This window comes from Lithobates pipiens, unplaced genomic scaffold (assembly GCF_037356315.1).
Source record: "Lithobates pipiens isolate NorthernLeopardFrog02 unplaced genomic scaffold, aLitPip1_a1.2 Scaffold_18, whole genome shotgun sequence".
NCBI lineage: Eukaryota > Metazoa > Chordata > Amphibia > Anura > Ranidae > Lithobates > Lithobates pipiens.
Window position 1 is genome coordinate 172,571,022 of NW_027507758.1, and position 12,811 is coordinate 172,583,832.

At 40.8% G+C, this 12,811-nt stretch overlaps 1 protein-coding gene across 9 annotated transcripts in view; it reads left to right on the forward strand.

The window, feature by feature from the left end:
- Window positions 1–12,811, forward strand: part of UTRN (utrophin) — a 945,243-nt gene that overhangs the window by 341,805 nt on the left and 590,627 nt on the right. For all 9 annotated transcript variants that reach the window (XM_077486405.1, XM_077486408.1, XM_077486406.1 and 6 more), the window contains 3 exons: window positions 547–717; window positions 9,429–9,584; window positions 11,958–12,095. In XM_077486405.1, coding sequence (XP_077342531.1) covers window positions 547–717; window positions 9,429–9,584; window positions 11,958–12,095 — 465 coding nt within the window. The remainder of the gene's footprint in view (window positions 1–546; window positions 718–9,428; window positions 9,585–11,957; window positions 12,096–12,811) is intronic.

The following is a 12,811-nucleotide window of genomic DNA, read 5'->3' on the forward strand; positions in this document are numbered from 1 at the left end:
CTATACACTGCAATGCAACCTTCGGCGTGTAAATCCTTTCTGAGTATGCGCGGAACTTAGTTTGACGAACAAGCCTACACACGAGCGGACTGTCCGCTCAAACCAAGTTTCAGCGGACAGTTTTACGGAAATTCCGAAAAACTTTGTTCGTCAGACTGTCCGCTGAAACTGTCCGCTGAAGCCCACACACGAGCGGACTGTCCGCTGAAACACTGTTCAGCGGACAAAGTTGGGCGAACAGTCCGCCTGTGTGTACGCGGCCTTACGCTCTAGTAGTGTGCTAGTGACTTTGAAGCAACTTCACAGCAAATGATATGACCCAGAACAATCTTGTGGTTGAATCTGTCATAAAAGATTCTCTGAAAAATAGGTTATTTTTAAATCTTAACATATTAGCTCCTTTTGCATTTGCTATAAATTCAGGTTCTTTAAATTTATTTTTAATATTTATTTAATATTTCATGTTTCTGAATGACATTAATGAAGCATGCATACAAGAGCATGTAGACTATATAGATAATTATCATTTCTGTTATCTCTTTTCAGCGTTTGCTATCAGAGCTTGATGATGTCAGTCTCAGAGTAGATAATGTTCGTGACCAGGCCATAATTCTTATGAATAGCCGTGGTAATTCCTGTCGTGAATTGGTAGAACCAAAGCTGGCTGAACTGAACCGCAACTTTGAGAAAGTCTCTCAGCACATAAAGGCTGCCAAGGTAACAGCAACACATGCCAGTGACCAGAAAGGATACAGGATGGTTTGTAGTAATGCAGACATACAGTACCTTACTTTCTGGCTTTAAACCATGGTGAAACAATTCATATGTGTTAGAAAAACAACTTATTACAGTTTATAAGATTGTGCTTATGTTTTGTAGATTATTAAGTGTAATTACTATTATGCTGCAAAATGAGGAAGCTTTGACAAATAGGTCCACTCAAAATGTATATAATAGTTATGGGTGATGGGTTGAGTTACCCTCTGGCTTATTTCTTTTACAAAACTTGGCCATTTTAATGTCAAAATAGGGTGCCATAACGTAAGATTAATAAATAAGTGTGGAATCCAGAACTGAGACTAGTAGAACTTTGTAATCATCTCAAAGGCAATGTCTCATCCAAACTCCAAAAGTATATAAGAAACAAACAAGTTAGTTGACCCATCAATTATTTCCTATACTGTAGTATCAATTCAGGGTGGATTTGTCTTTCAAACGGATATCTACCTCTCTTGTAAATGAGAGAAACTTGCTCCTTCATTGTGTTAGGCCGTAGTGAAAACCCTGGCTGCTAAACAATTTAAGGGCCTATGTTGACATACTTTGGATGTGTATCAATGGCACATGTTTGCTATCAATCTGAGATGCCTCTGAGATCATTCAGACTTAGTTGACGATTGCATTTGACCTCCATCTGACCTTCATTTCACCTGCTTCAAGTGGGTTTCGCATTCCCGTAGCCTTGTATGGGAAATCAAAACCCATCGTGATGCAAATAAAACCCATTAGCCCATGAACACTAGGAAAGAAAAGTCAATGTGAATGAAACAACCTAAGTACAAGCAACAGGTAACTGTACCATTTGAAAGATTTTTTACTAGTTGGGTATTACAGACGTTAACAGTTATGGTATTTGTTGCCGTACAAAACTGCTCCTAATTGATGATATAACAGGGACTGTACTTTTCAGGAAACCTTCTCTAACCCTTGTGAACTAACCTGGACTTAAACTCCCTACCCAAGTTTTACTGCTTAAAGAGGAAGTAAACCCTGATGGGTTTACTTCCTCTTTCATTCCCTGCAAAGGTAAAGCATAATGTACTACTATGCATCGCATAGTAGTCCATTATGTGTCAGTTACCTGACACAGGAGCCAGCGAAGTCACCGCTGTCCCCTGTAGTTCTGAGCGTCCATCTTCTTGGTGGGTCGCACTGCTCCGGCGCTGTGATTCGCAGGAGCAGCGATGACGTCACTCCCGCGCATACACACAGGAGCCGACACTCGCGGCATATCGCCGCGATCTGCGGCTTGCCCAGTGCACCTGCGCACCGCTGTCTACAGCGCATGCGCCGTAGACAGCGGTGGCTGTCTTCAGGTAAATATCTCCTAAACCGTGTCAGTTTAGGAGATATTTCTTGGACCTACAGGTAAGCTTTAATCTAGGCTTACCTGTAGGTCAAAGTGGTTTGTAAGGGTTTACAACCACTTTAACTTTGTAACACAATTACATGCTGGTCATCAGTTTACTACATCACCATCAGAGGTCCTATCCAGTGCTGCACACTAAGCCATACTAGCTCATACTACCAGCATCTTCACTCAGCGATTTACTAGTGTTTTTAATTTAGCGTGTATTACAGGCATTTTAGAAGTTTATTACAAGCGGTTTACAGCTTGATTAGCCAATAGAAAGCACTAGAGGAAGGAGAAGTGGAGGCGATTAGGGGGGAAGAGCTGCTGTTTCAGCAGGAAATGCATCATGGCTCATAAAACGCTCAAGTCACATGTTTTCAGTCATTTCTATTGGAGTCTATAGGGCCCAAAATGCTTGTAATCTGCCAAAAAGAACTCATATTCTTTTTTTAGTGTCAGGCATTTTGCTTCAGGTGACAGAATGCTCATATGTGAACAGGGGCCATTGAAATTAATGGGATTTGGCTTGTTGAGTGTTTTGGAACTACACAGTATGGTCCTATACAAGTCTATGAAGACTCAACTGTCCAGGAGTGCACAGTGCTGAAGAGGACTTCTGCAGTGCTGGAGATACACTAAACAGAGTAGTGGAAATATAGCCATGGCCAAAAGTTTTGAGAATGACACAAATGTTAATTTTCATAAAGTCTGCTGCTTCAGTGTTTTTGGATCTTTTTGGCAGATGTTACTATGGTATACTGAAGTATAATTACAAGCATTTCATACGTGTCAAAGGCTTTTATTGACAATTACATTATGTTTATGCAATGCAAAAGAGTCAATATTTGCAGTGTTGACCCTTCTTTTTCAAGGCCTTAGCAACTCGCCCTGGCATGCTGTCAATCAACTTCTGGGCCACATACTGACTGATGGCAGCCCATTCTTGCACAATCAGTGCTTGGAGTTTCTCAAAATGTGTGTTTTTTTTTTTTGTTCACCCATCTCTGCTTGAGGATTGACCACAAGTTCTCAATGCAATTAAGGTCTGGGGAGTTTCCTGACCATGGACCCAAAATGTTGTTGTTTTGTTCCCCAAGCCACTTAGTTATCACTTTTGCCTTATGTCAAGGTGCTCCATCATACTGGAAAAGGCATTGTTTGTCACTAAATTGTTCTTAGATGGTGGGGAGAAGTTGTTCTTGGAGGATGTTTTTGTACCTTTCTTTATTCATGGTTGTGTTCGTAGGCAAATTTGTGAGTGAGCCCACTCTCTTGTCCGAGAAGCAACCCCACACATGAAAGGTTTCATGATGCTTTACTGTTGGCATGACACAGGACTGATGGTAGCGCTCACCTTTTCTTCTAAAGACAAGGTTTTTTACAGATGCCCCAAACAATCGGAAAGGGGATTCATCAGAAAAAAATTACTTTACCCCAGTCCTCAGCAGTCCAATCCCTGTACCTTTTGCAGAATATCAGTCTGTCCCTGATGTTTTTCCTGAAGAGAAGTGGCTTGTTTGCTGCCCTTCTTGACTCCAGGCCATCATCCAAAAGTGTTCGCCTTACTGTGCATTCAGATGCACTCACACCAGCCTGCTGCCGCTCCTGAGCAAGCGCTGCACTGGTGGTGCCCCGATCCTGCAGCTGAATCAACTGACGGTCCTGCTGCTTGCTGGACTTTCTTGGGTGGCCTGAAGCCTTCTTCGCAAATGCAGTGGAAATGTTTTTTTTTTTTTTATGGGATTAAGTTCAGTTTCATTTTCAAGAGGGACTTTGCAATTCATCTGATCACTTTTCATAAGGCAGCAGACTTTTGAAAATTAATATTTGTGCCATTCTCAAAACTTTTGGCCACTGCTGTAGACTGTGCTACAGAAGTAAGTAGAAGTTGGGGTGGGAGGGTTTAGTCTAGATTAGGGCAAAAGAGGTTGGGTTAGAGTAGGTTTATGAAAGGTAGAGTTGTAAAGGCAAACTTTTGTTAAAATCTCTGTCCATTTTTCTAGCTATCTGTAGATTCACTTTATTCGTTTGTCCTGGTGACCACCAGGTGTCACCAGGACAGAAAGTAACAGGATCCTAAAATTTCACAGTTGCCAATGGAACAGTAATTGAGAGGAAATCTTCCAATGCAATGTATTCTGGTGAAAACTGTTCCCAGAGGGGATTTCCTCTTACTTTGTTAGAGATTTTCTCTTAAGCCCCATACATACTATATGTATATATACTTTACCATATGGGCATCTCATGGGGCCTAGATTGAATGATGTCCATTTTAACTTTCAGGTTGTATTATTTACATTGACAATTTCTAATATTTGCAGTGAAACATAAATGCAAAGACATCATTTTGCACCCCATTGGGCAAACTTATTTTTTGCAATCACAGCATGGCCTCAAATGGCTTAGAGTTAAGCCCCATACACATCAGATTTTCTGCTGATTTTTTCCTTCAGATTTACCAAAACCATCTAATATGAGGTCAAACCTTAAGAGTTTCAGGTTGTATGTAATCAGTCAGGCCCTTGTACTACATGGTTTTGATAAATTTGAAGACAAAAATCAGAAGATCATCTGATAGTGTGTATGGGGCTTTAGTTCTTTTAAACCACTCCACTGGCACTCCTTCAGGAAATAACAACAATTCATAAATGCCTAATACATGCATTTTTATTACTGCAACTTACTCACTGTTTTGTATCCCAAAAAATATTTTTCAATTTGCTAAAGGCATTATTGCTTGAATCAGATGTGTTTAGCATACTTTTTGAGGAATTTACAATTAAAAGTCAGTTCACAATGATTATCACACAAGTTAAGGTTCAGTAAGGTGTCTGTTGTGAAGACCAGGAGAGCTGTCTGAGGTGGTAATAAAACAATACTTTACTGAAATATTATAACAGTTCATAGAAAATAGGGGTTTTGCACAATAAAAAGCCAATATCTTGTGAAAAAAATAAAGATTCCATATTTAATCAAAATCTGTGTTTAAAAAAAAACAATTTTAGGTGAAAACTATCTTAGGGTTAATTAACTAATGCAATTATCATAACTCATTCATTATAGTGAATTAAGCCTAATTGGACTTATTTAATAAGGCAAACAAAGTGCAGTAACCATATCAACTGACTGCAATTTATCCTTCACTAATGTGATTGCATGTTATGGGTTACTACATATGTACTTCATCACTGCTATCTATGCTAAATTATTAAAGAGTTTTCCACTCTTCTTTTGCTATGGGTTACTGCATTTGTACTTCACCACTGCTATCTACACTGCCTTATTAAAATGTTTAGTGTCCATCCTGTAGATTTATCTAATCTGATCTTAACGCTCCAGATAACTATTTGAAGGATAAGTTCACCCGTATTAACATGCTACATGTTACACCCATATTTAGGGTATAATGCATAACATGTTACTATGCAGTAGGCTCTTCAGCCCCTCCCCTGATGATAGCAGGCAAGCATTCTTCTCCCTGAACCCGCTGTTACATTTTAAAATCAGCATTCTACATATGAATAAACTACAAATCCCATCTTCCACCACAGGAGACAGCTAGTAGTTTTCAATGGACTGAGAGGAGGCTGAATAGCGCCCTCGTACTCCATTCACTCTTCCTGCAGCTCTGAAACGGACAGCCCAATCTGTGGCATGGGCTCAGAGCTGTAGGAAAAGGGAATGCAGGAGCCTGACATTTCATCTGTGATCCACTGATTGTAGGTGCAATGCTCTGCAGGTTTCTGCAAAAGAAAAAATAAATAAATTTTTACCTCCAAAAATATGTGCAACTCAGCCGTTAAGTGTGTAACATCCTGTAGGATACATTCCCTTATATTGATTACCCTTCTAGTGTTTATATGTTTTGTGAAATTTAGTGGCTTGGGGTCTTCTGCTTACACTTCATGCAGTTTGATGTCAAATTGACCTAATTGATCGTGATATTATCTTTTACAGATGTTTTTGCTATCACTGATCCATTTTTCTGCACTGTGATATTTACAGTGCCTTGAAAAAGTATTTATACCCCTTGAAATTTTCCATATTTTGTCATATTTCCACCAAAAACGTAAATGTATTTTATTGGGATTTTAGGTGATAGACCAACACAAAGTGGCACATAATTGTGAAGTGGAAGGAAAATAAAAAATGGTTTACATTTTTTTTTTTTTACAAATACATATCTGAAAAGTGTGGCGTGCATTTTATTCAGCCTCATTTACTCTGATACCCCTAACTAAAATCTAATGGAAACAATTGCCTTCAGAAGTCACCTAATTAGTAAATAGAGTCCCCCTGTGTGTAATTTAATCTCAGTATAAGTACAGCTGTTCTGTGATTCCCTCAGGGGGTTTGTTAGAGAACCTTAGTGAACAAACAGCATCATGAAGGCCAAGGAACACACCAGACAGGTCAGGGATAAAACTGTGGAGAAAATTAAAGCATTGTTAGGTTATAAAAAATATCCTAAGCTTTGAACATCTCACGGAGCACTGTTCAATCCATCATCTGAAAATGGAAAGAGTATGGCACAACTGCAAACCTACCAAGACATGGCCGTCCACCTAAACTGACAGGCCGGGCAAGAAGAGCATTAATCAGAGAAGCTGCTAAGAGGCCCATGGTAACTCTGGAGGAGCTGCAGAGATCCACAGCTCAGGTGGGAGAACCTGTCCACTGCACAACTTTTAGTTGTGCACTCCACAAATCTGGCCTGTATGGAAGAGTTGCAAGAAGAAAGCCATTGTTGAAAGAAAGCCATAAGAAACCCCGTTTGCAGTTTGCAAGAAGCCATGTGGGGGAGACAGCAAACACATGGAAGAATTTTCTCTGGTCAGATGAGACCAAAATGGAACTTTTTGGCCTAAAACCAAAACTCTATGAGTGGCGGAAAACGAACACTTCACATCACCCTGAACACACCATACCCACCGTGAAACATAGTGGTGCCAACATCATTTTGTGTGGATGCTTTTCTTCAGCAGGTATATGGAAGCTGGCCAGAATTGATGGGAAGATGGATGGAGCAAAATATATAAATAGTCTGCAAAAGACTTAAAACTGGGGCGGATGTTCTCCTTCAAGCAGGACAACAACTGTAAACATACAGCCAGAGTTACAATGGAATGGTTTAGATCAAAGCATATTCATGTGTTAGAATGGCCCAGTCAAAGTCCAGACCTAAATCCAATTGAAAATCTGTGGCAAGACTTGAAAATTGCTGTTCACAGACACTCTCCTTCCAAACTGACAGAGCTTGAGCTATTTTGCATAGAAGAATGGGCAAACATTTCACTCTCTAGATGTGCAAAGTCAGTAAAGACATCCCCAAAAAGACTTGCAGCTGTAATTGCAGCAAAGGGTGGTTCTACAAAGTATTGACTCAGGGGGGCTGAATACAAATGCACACCACTCTTTTCAGATATTTATATAAAATATGTTGAAAACCATTTTTTATGTATATACTTCATCTTATATAATACAAAGTTATAGACACTTTTTTATGAGGTTTTCGGACAACATATGCCCTATCTTGTGTGGAGTAACTTAGCTTGGCAGAATAGCTGAAATGTAGTTTAGCCTGGGTTCATACTCTTGCGATGTGGGAACCAGGGCTACCCAGTGCCCGTTCCCGCATTGCATCTCCCCTGCAGGCAGTTCACACTGCCCTCTGCAAACCGCTGCTGGTGTCAATACAAAGTTAATGACACCCACAGATCACAGTGCGAACTGTGGATTCGGACAGGAATCGAATTGCATGGGTGTGAACACCCATGAGATCGCTTAGAGTGCAGGGAAAAAAAAGTCCCTGCACCTTTTTTGTGTGAATCCAATGCGAATTTAGCATTACAACTGTATGGCTGAATTTGCATTGCACAAACTTTACATGTGATCCGCACCATTATGTGTTTGAGTGTGAAGCCAGGGTGACTGTTATTTTTTTCTGGCCAGAATTTTGCTTTCAGAAAAAGTAAAAACTTCTCATTAAGTAGTTACCCGTATATACTCGAGTATAGGCCGACCCGAATATAAGCCGAGGCCCCCAATTTACCCCCCAAAAAACTGGCAAACGTATTGACTCGTGTATAAGCCGAGGGTGAGACATGCCTGTCCATCCCTGTGTGTGTGTCCGTCCATCCCTGTGTGTCCGTCCATCCCTGTGTGTCCGTCCATCCCTGTGTGTCCGTCCATCCATCCCTGTGTGTGTGTGTGTCCATCCATCCATCCATCCCTGTGTGTGTGTGTCTCCATCCATCCATCCATCCATCCCTGTGTGTGTGTGTCTCCATCCATCCATCCCTGTGTGTGTGTGTCTCCATCCATCCATCCATCCCTGTGTGTGTGTGTATCCATCCATCCCTGTGTGTGTGTGTGTCTCCATCCATCCATGTGTGTGTGTGTGTGTGTGTGTGTGTGTGTGTGTCCAGCCTACCTGTGTCCCGAGCCTTTGTCCCGAGCCTCCGTCCCGTGCCTTGCCTCCTTGCCTCCGTCCCGTGCCGTGCCTTGCCTCCGTCCCGTGTCGTGCCTTGCCTTGCCTCCGTCCCGTCCCGTCCCGTGCCGTGCCTTGCCTTGCCTCCGTCCCGTGCCCTCTTCGTCGGCGCCTCGGCGGCCATTGTAAAATTCAAAAGCCGCGCCTCCGCCTTCGCCTGTGATAGGCGGAACACTGAATTTCCCAGCAGCCTGTGTTCCGCCTATCACGGACATCGTATCATCCTCGTCCGTAGTACGAGGATGATACGATGTCCGTGATAGGCGGAACACAGGCTGCTGGGAAATTCAGTGTTCCGCCTATCACAGGCGAAGGCGGAGCCGGAGGCGCGGCTTTTGAATTATAGAATGGCCGCTGTCTGTCTGCTCGACACGCTGATCGAGCGGGCAGACAGCGATGACTCGAGTATAAGCCGAGGGGGGCACTTTCAGCCTCAAAAAAGAGGCTGAAAATCTCGGCTTATACTCGAGTATATACGGTATGTTGTTGTGTGCCTAGCTGTAGTTATATGTCCAATGCAAAAAAACGAGTGATCCTGTTATTTACCAACATGTAGGACACAAATCCTTTAGTGGAATAAAATTGAACAGGGTCGATAAGTTAAATTTATACATTTTATATATATATATATATATATATATATATATATATATATATATATATATATATATATATATATATATATATATATATATATATATATATATATATATATTTGAAGCTGTCTCTGAGGCAGGTCTTGTTAAAATAAACCTTATGGGTATGCATAGTAGGCTTTTGTTTAATCTTATATGTCCTATCCAGATGCTTGTGAATCATGATGCCCTAGCACAAAGTCCAGGAGAAGGATCTGTACCTACTGAGGCCACAGCTGTTGAACTTGAAGTCTTTGAGTCTGAGCTTCTTGTTGTCCAAAAGGTTCTGGAGAGGTGTCTACAGTCACCTACAGAGAGTGAAAAGGTGAGAACAAAGACCATAAATAGATCAAATTAATTTCTGAGTGCAGCACAAAGTTTCCTTACAGGCTGATTTAATATTGGCTTCTGGGAAATTTGGTGTCTCAATGCTCTAACACTGGACTGTATTGTTGATTTCATTTGGCGTGCAAAACCAAATACTGGGCTTGTGTAAGGCCAACCATACATAGGCTACATTTGAGAAAGTTTCAACAAAGATTCAATGAATATTTCTTAATCACATGATTGTAAGTAACAGAATGATAGAAACATGTTTTGTGTGACATGGCTGATTTTGGGGTGACCATTTTCATAATTTCTCTTGAAATGACCAAAGGTCATCTGTACCTTGTTTAGCCTCAAATGGATTTTTTGATTATAATGTGACCTGTACCTGATGGAAAGGACTTTGTTATTGCTATCACTTCTATATGGCAGGGCCAATACATCCCCTTATTAGTGGATTACAATTTAGGAGGGCTGTGGGATGTCAGCCCACTGTTGGCTGACATAACAGGCTCTGAAAAGAACCTGACCATATGATCAGGATCCACACAAAAGCATGGACTGGCTCAGCCTCTCTGCAATCTGCTGAGAGCCCCAGCCAGTCTCTTCCACCCCCTCCACAGCCCAGCACTCCTGTGAGCTGGAGGGGCAGAGCCGAGAGTCAGAGATTGAAAGTCCTGTGGAGGGGGGGACTAATCAATCACAGTGTTTGATTGTTTAGTTCTCACTGCAGAGCCTGTGGGGGACAGATGCAGCACTGGATGGATGCATCTACCTAGGTGAGTATACGTTTTTTTTTTTTTTTTTTTTTTTTTTTTTGCAAAGCCTATACTTCTCCAGCTATACATGGATCTAAGTTCAGCAGGGACAGGCCGAATTTTGATCCATGTATGGGGACAGTGGCACCGATCAGTGTATTCTGACCACTGTCAGAGTACAATAGCTCAGCAGTTAGAATTCCCCCAGCCACCTCAAATGTGTGGATGAGAGAATCGGGTCAGTTTTTTTTTTGTTGAACCTGCAGGTTGAATGAAAAAAACGGAATCACCTATGGGCTACATTAGTCAATATGGATTGTATGTGAAAGTTAGTCTATCCATACAATAGAAGGCACAACAGCTGTCCCAGATCACTGTAATTGATGAATCTGCAAAACTTCCCTCCTTGACTTTTTTAATCTGCCTTCCCTATAATACCTGAATGAATCCCAATAATCTAATGAAAAAATATTAGAAGAGGAAAAATAACACTACTGTTTCTGAGGATGCATAAAACTTGTGTCAATACAGAAGACCAGTGAACCAATCACCCCGGCAAGTAAAAACATTGTTGGGGACATGTTGTTCAGCTGTCCAAAGATCACCACACTAAATGCATCTGCATGAATTTCCTACTTGATATGGGTAATGCAAAGGGGACATGATAGGGCCATAATAAAGTTCCTCTGGCTCTCCAACTTTCATCTTTAAAGATTTCATCTTTTAATCTTCCTAGAAGTTTATGTGTGCATTTAATGTATTTTATCCATGTTATAGGCCTCTGTTACTTGTAGGCATCCAAAAATCCAGAGGCTGCTACTGGTCACCACTAACTTGGTTGTGATCTTAGCAGCCGTGCCAGACTCGGAGCTATTATTTAACTGGCACTCCATAGTATTTACTTTCATTTTCACCCTGGCAGCTACATAAAATGTTATGTAGGGAAGTTAAGGGTGGGGCTGTGTTATGCTGTGAATGGCTCCTCACCATGCCTTTTCTCAGACTGATTTGTGAATGAGAAGGTCTGTTGTCCTTATATCAACCTGAGCAAATCACAATATTCTAATGAGCAATGATGTAGTATTCCATGGAGTATCATGCCTAAAATGTAACTTTTAACTCAGTGCAGACTTCTGAGAAAAGGAGTAAATCAATCACACCCACAGGAAGAACTACTTTAGCAGGCATATTATACAGGATTAGTGTACGGAATGTCACCAGGTTCCCATACTAAAAGGATGCAACGATGATTTATTTTAATTTTTTTTTTAAATCATAAAAATTCAGTAGCTGCACACTGAAATAGAAAGATCATTTTAATTGTATGTAGCAGTTACTGTATATATGTTAGACTATACTATATATTTTTGTTTTATTGTTTTAACAAATGTGGAGTTTTCCTTTAAATAGTTGGCATTGATTTTTATAATTAAGCCACTACACTGCCTGAATATCTTTTAATAGTGTTTCATCATTTGAATTTGAAATAGCTGGCCCATGTATTGTGGTCTCAAGCAAATAAGGGTCCTTCAGAGGCTCTGCCTGTTCGGGTAATTCATTTCATATTTATATGAGCACAGATTCATTATATCACCTGTATTTCATCTAATTAGATTGATGACAAAAAGACTCGTATTGAAGACATTCTACGCAGAGGAGAACAACTTCTTCAGCAGCCAATGGATGACATTCAGAGAGAGAAAATCCGACTGGAGCTGCTGCTCTTACAGACGAGATACAATAGTGTTACGGTTGTAATCAAACATTATTCTATTTTATACTCTGTTTGGGGTGTTATAGTTTTCAGGGTTATTAACAGAGCATGCTTGAAATCCCAGATACAATGTTTCTCACAACAGTTATTTTGGTTGTAATGGGAATGGTTTATTTTACTGTTTTTTATTACATCCCCTACGCCTTAATAGAAAGGCTGAACTTTTACCAAGATAGTTTTTTTATGATCAAATTTTGCAGTAAACTGGCTCATGCAAGATGGGTCCCTCCTTTCTCACATTGCCACAGGAAGCTATCAGCCTTTAAGGCCAATGAATCAAGAGACACATTTTTATTCAGAATTAATTTATGCTGATTGTGAAGGACAGTCATGCATCGTTTTCTAATCAGATAGCTATTTGTAGAGATATCTTTCTTTTTTACTTAGAAAATTAATGGCTAACTCCATCGTATTGTAGAGTGTAGCATCTGTAGCAAACAAACTCCAGCAAACATAGAGTGACACCCCCCCCCCCCTTTACCCTGTGACAGCATTCAGCCCCCCCCCCCCCCACACCTGCAGCTATTGTCACTTTTTAGAATGGCGAGATCTGTGAATGGATGAACTATAAGTTCTGTCTGCCATCATGACAGATAGGCTTGTAGTTCTCACTGGAACACGAGTGTGGTGATCTTTTGACACTTTTTCCAACTCTGCAACTGAAAGCCTGTACCTCTGTAAGGACAGGGAGCT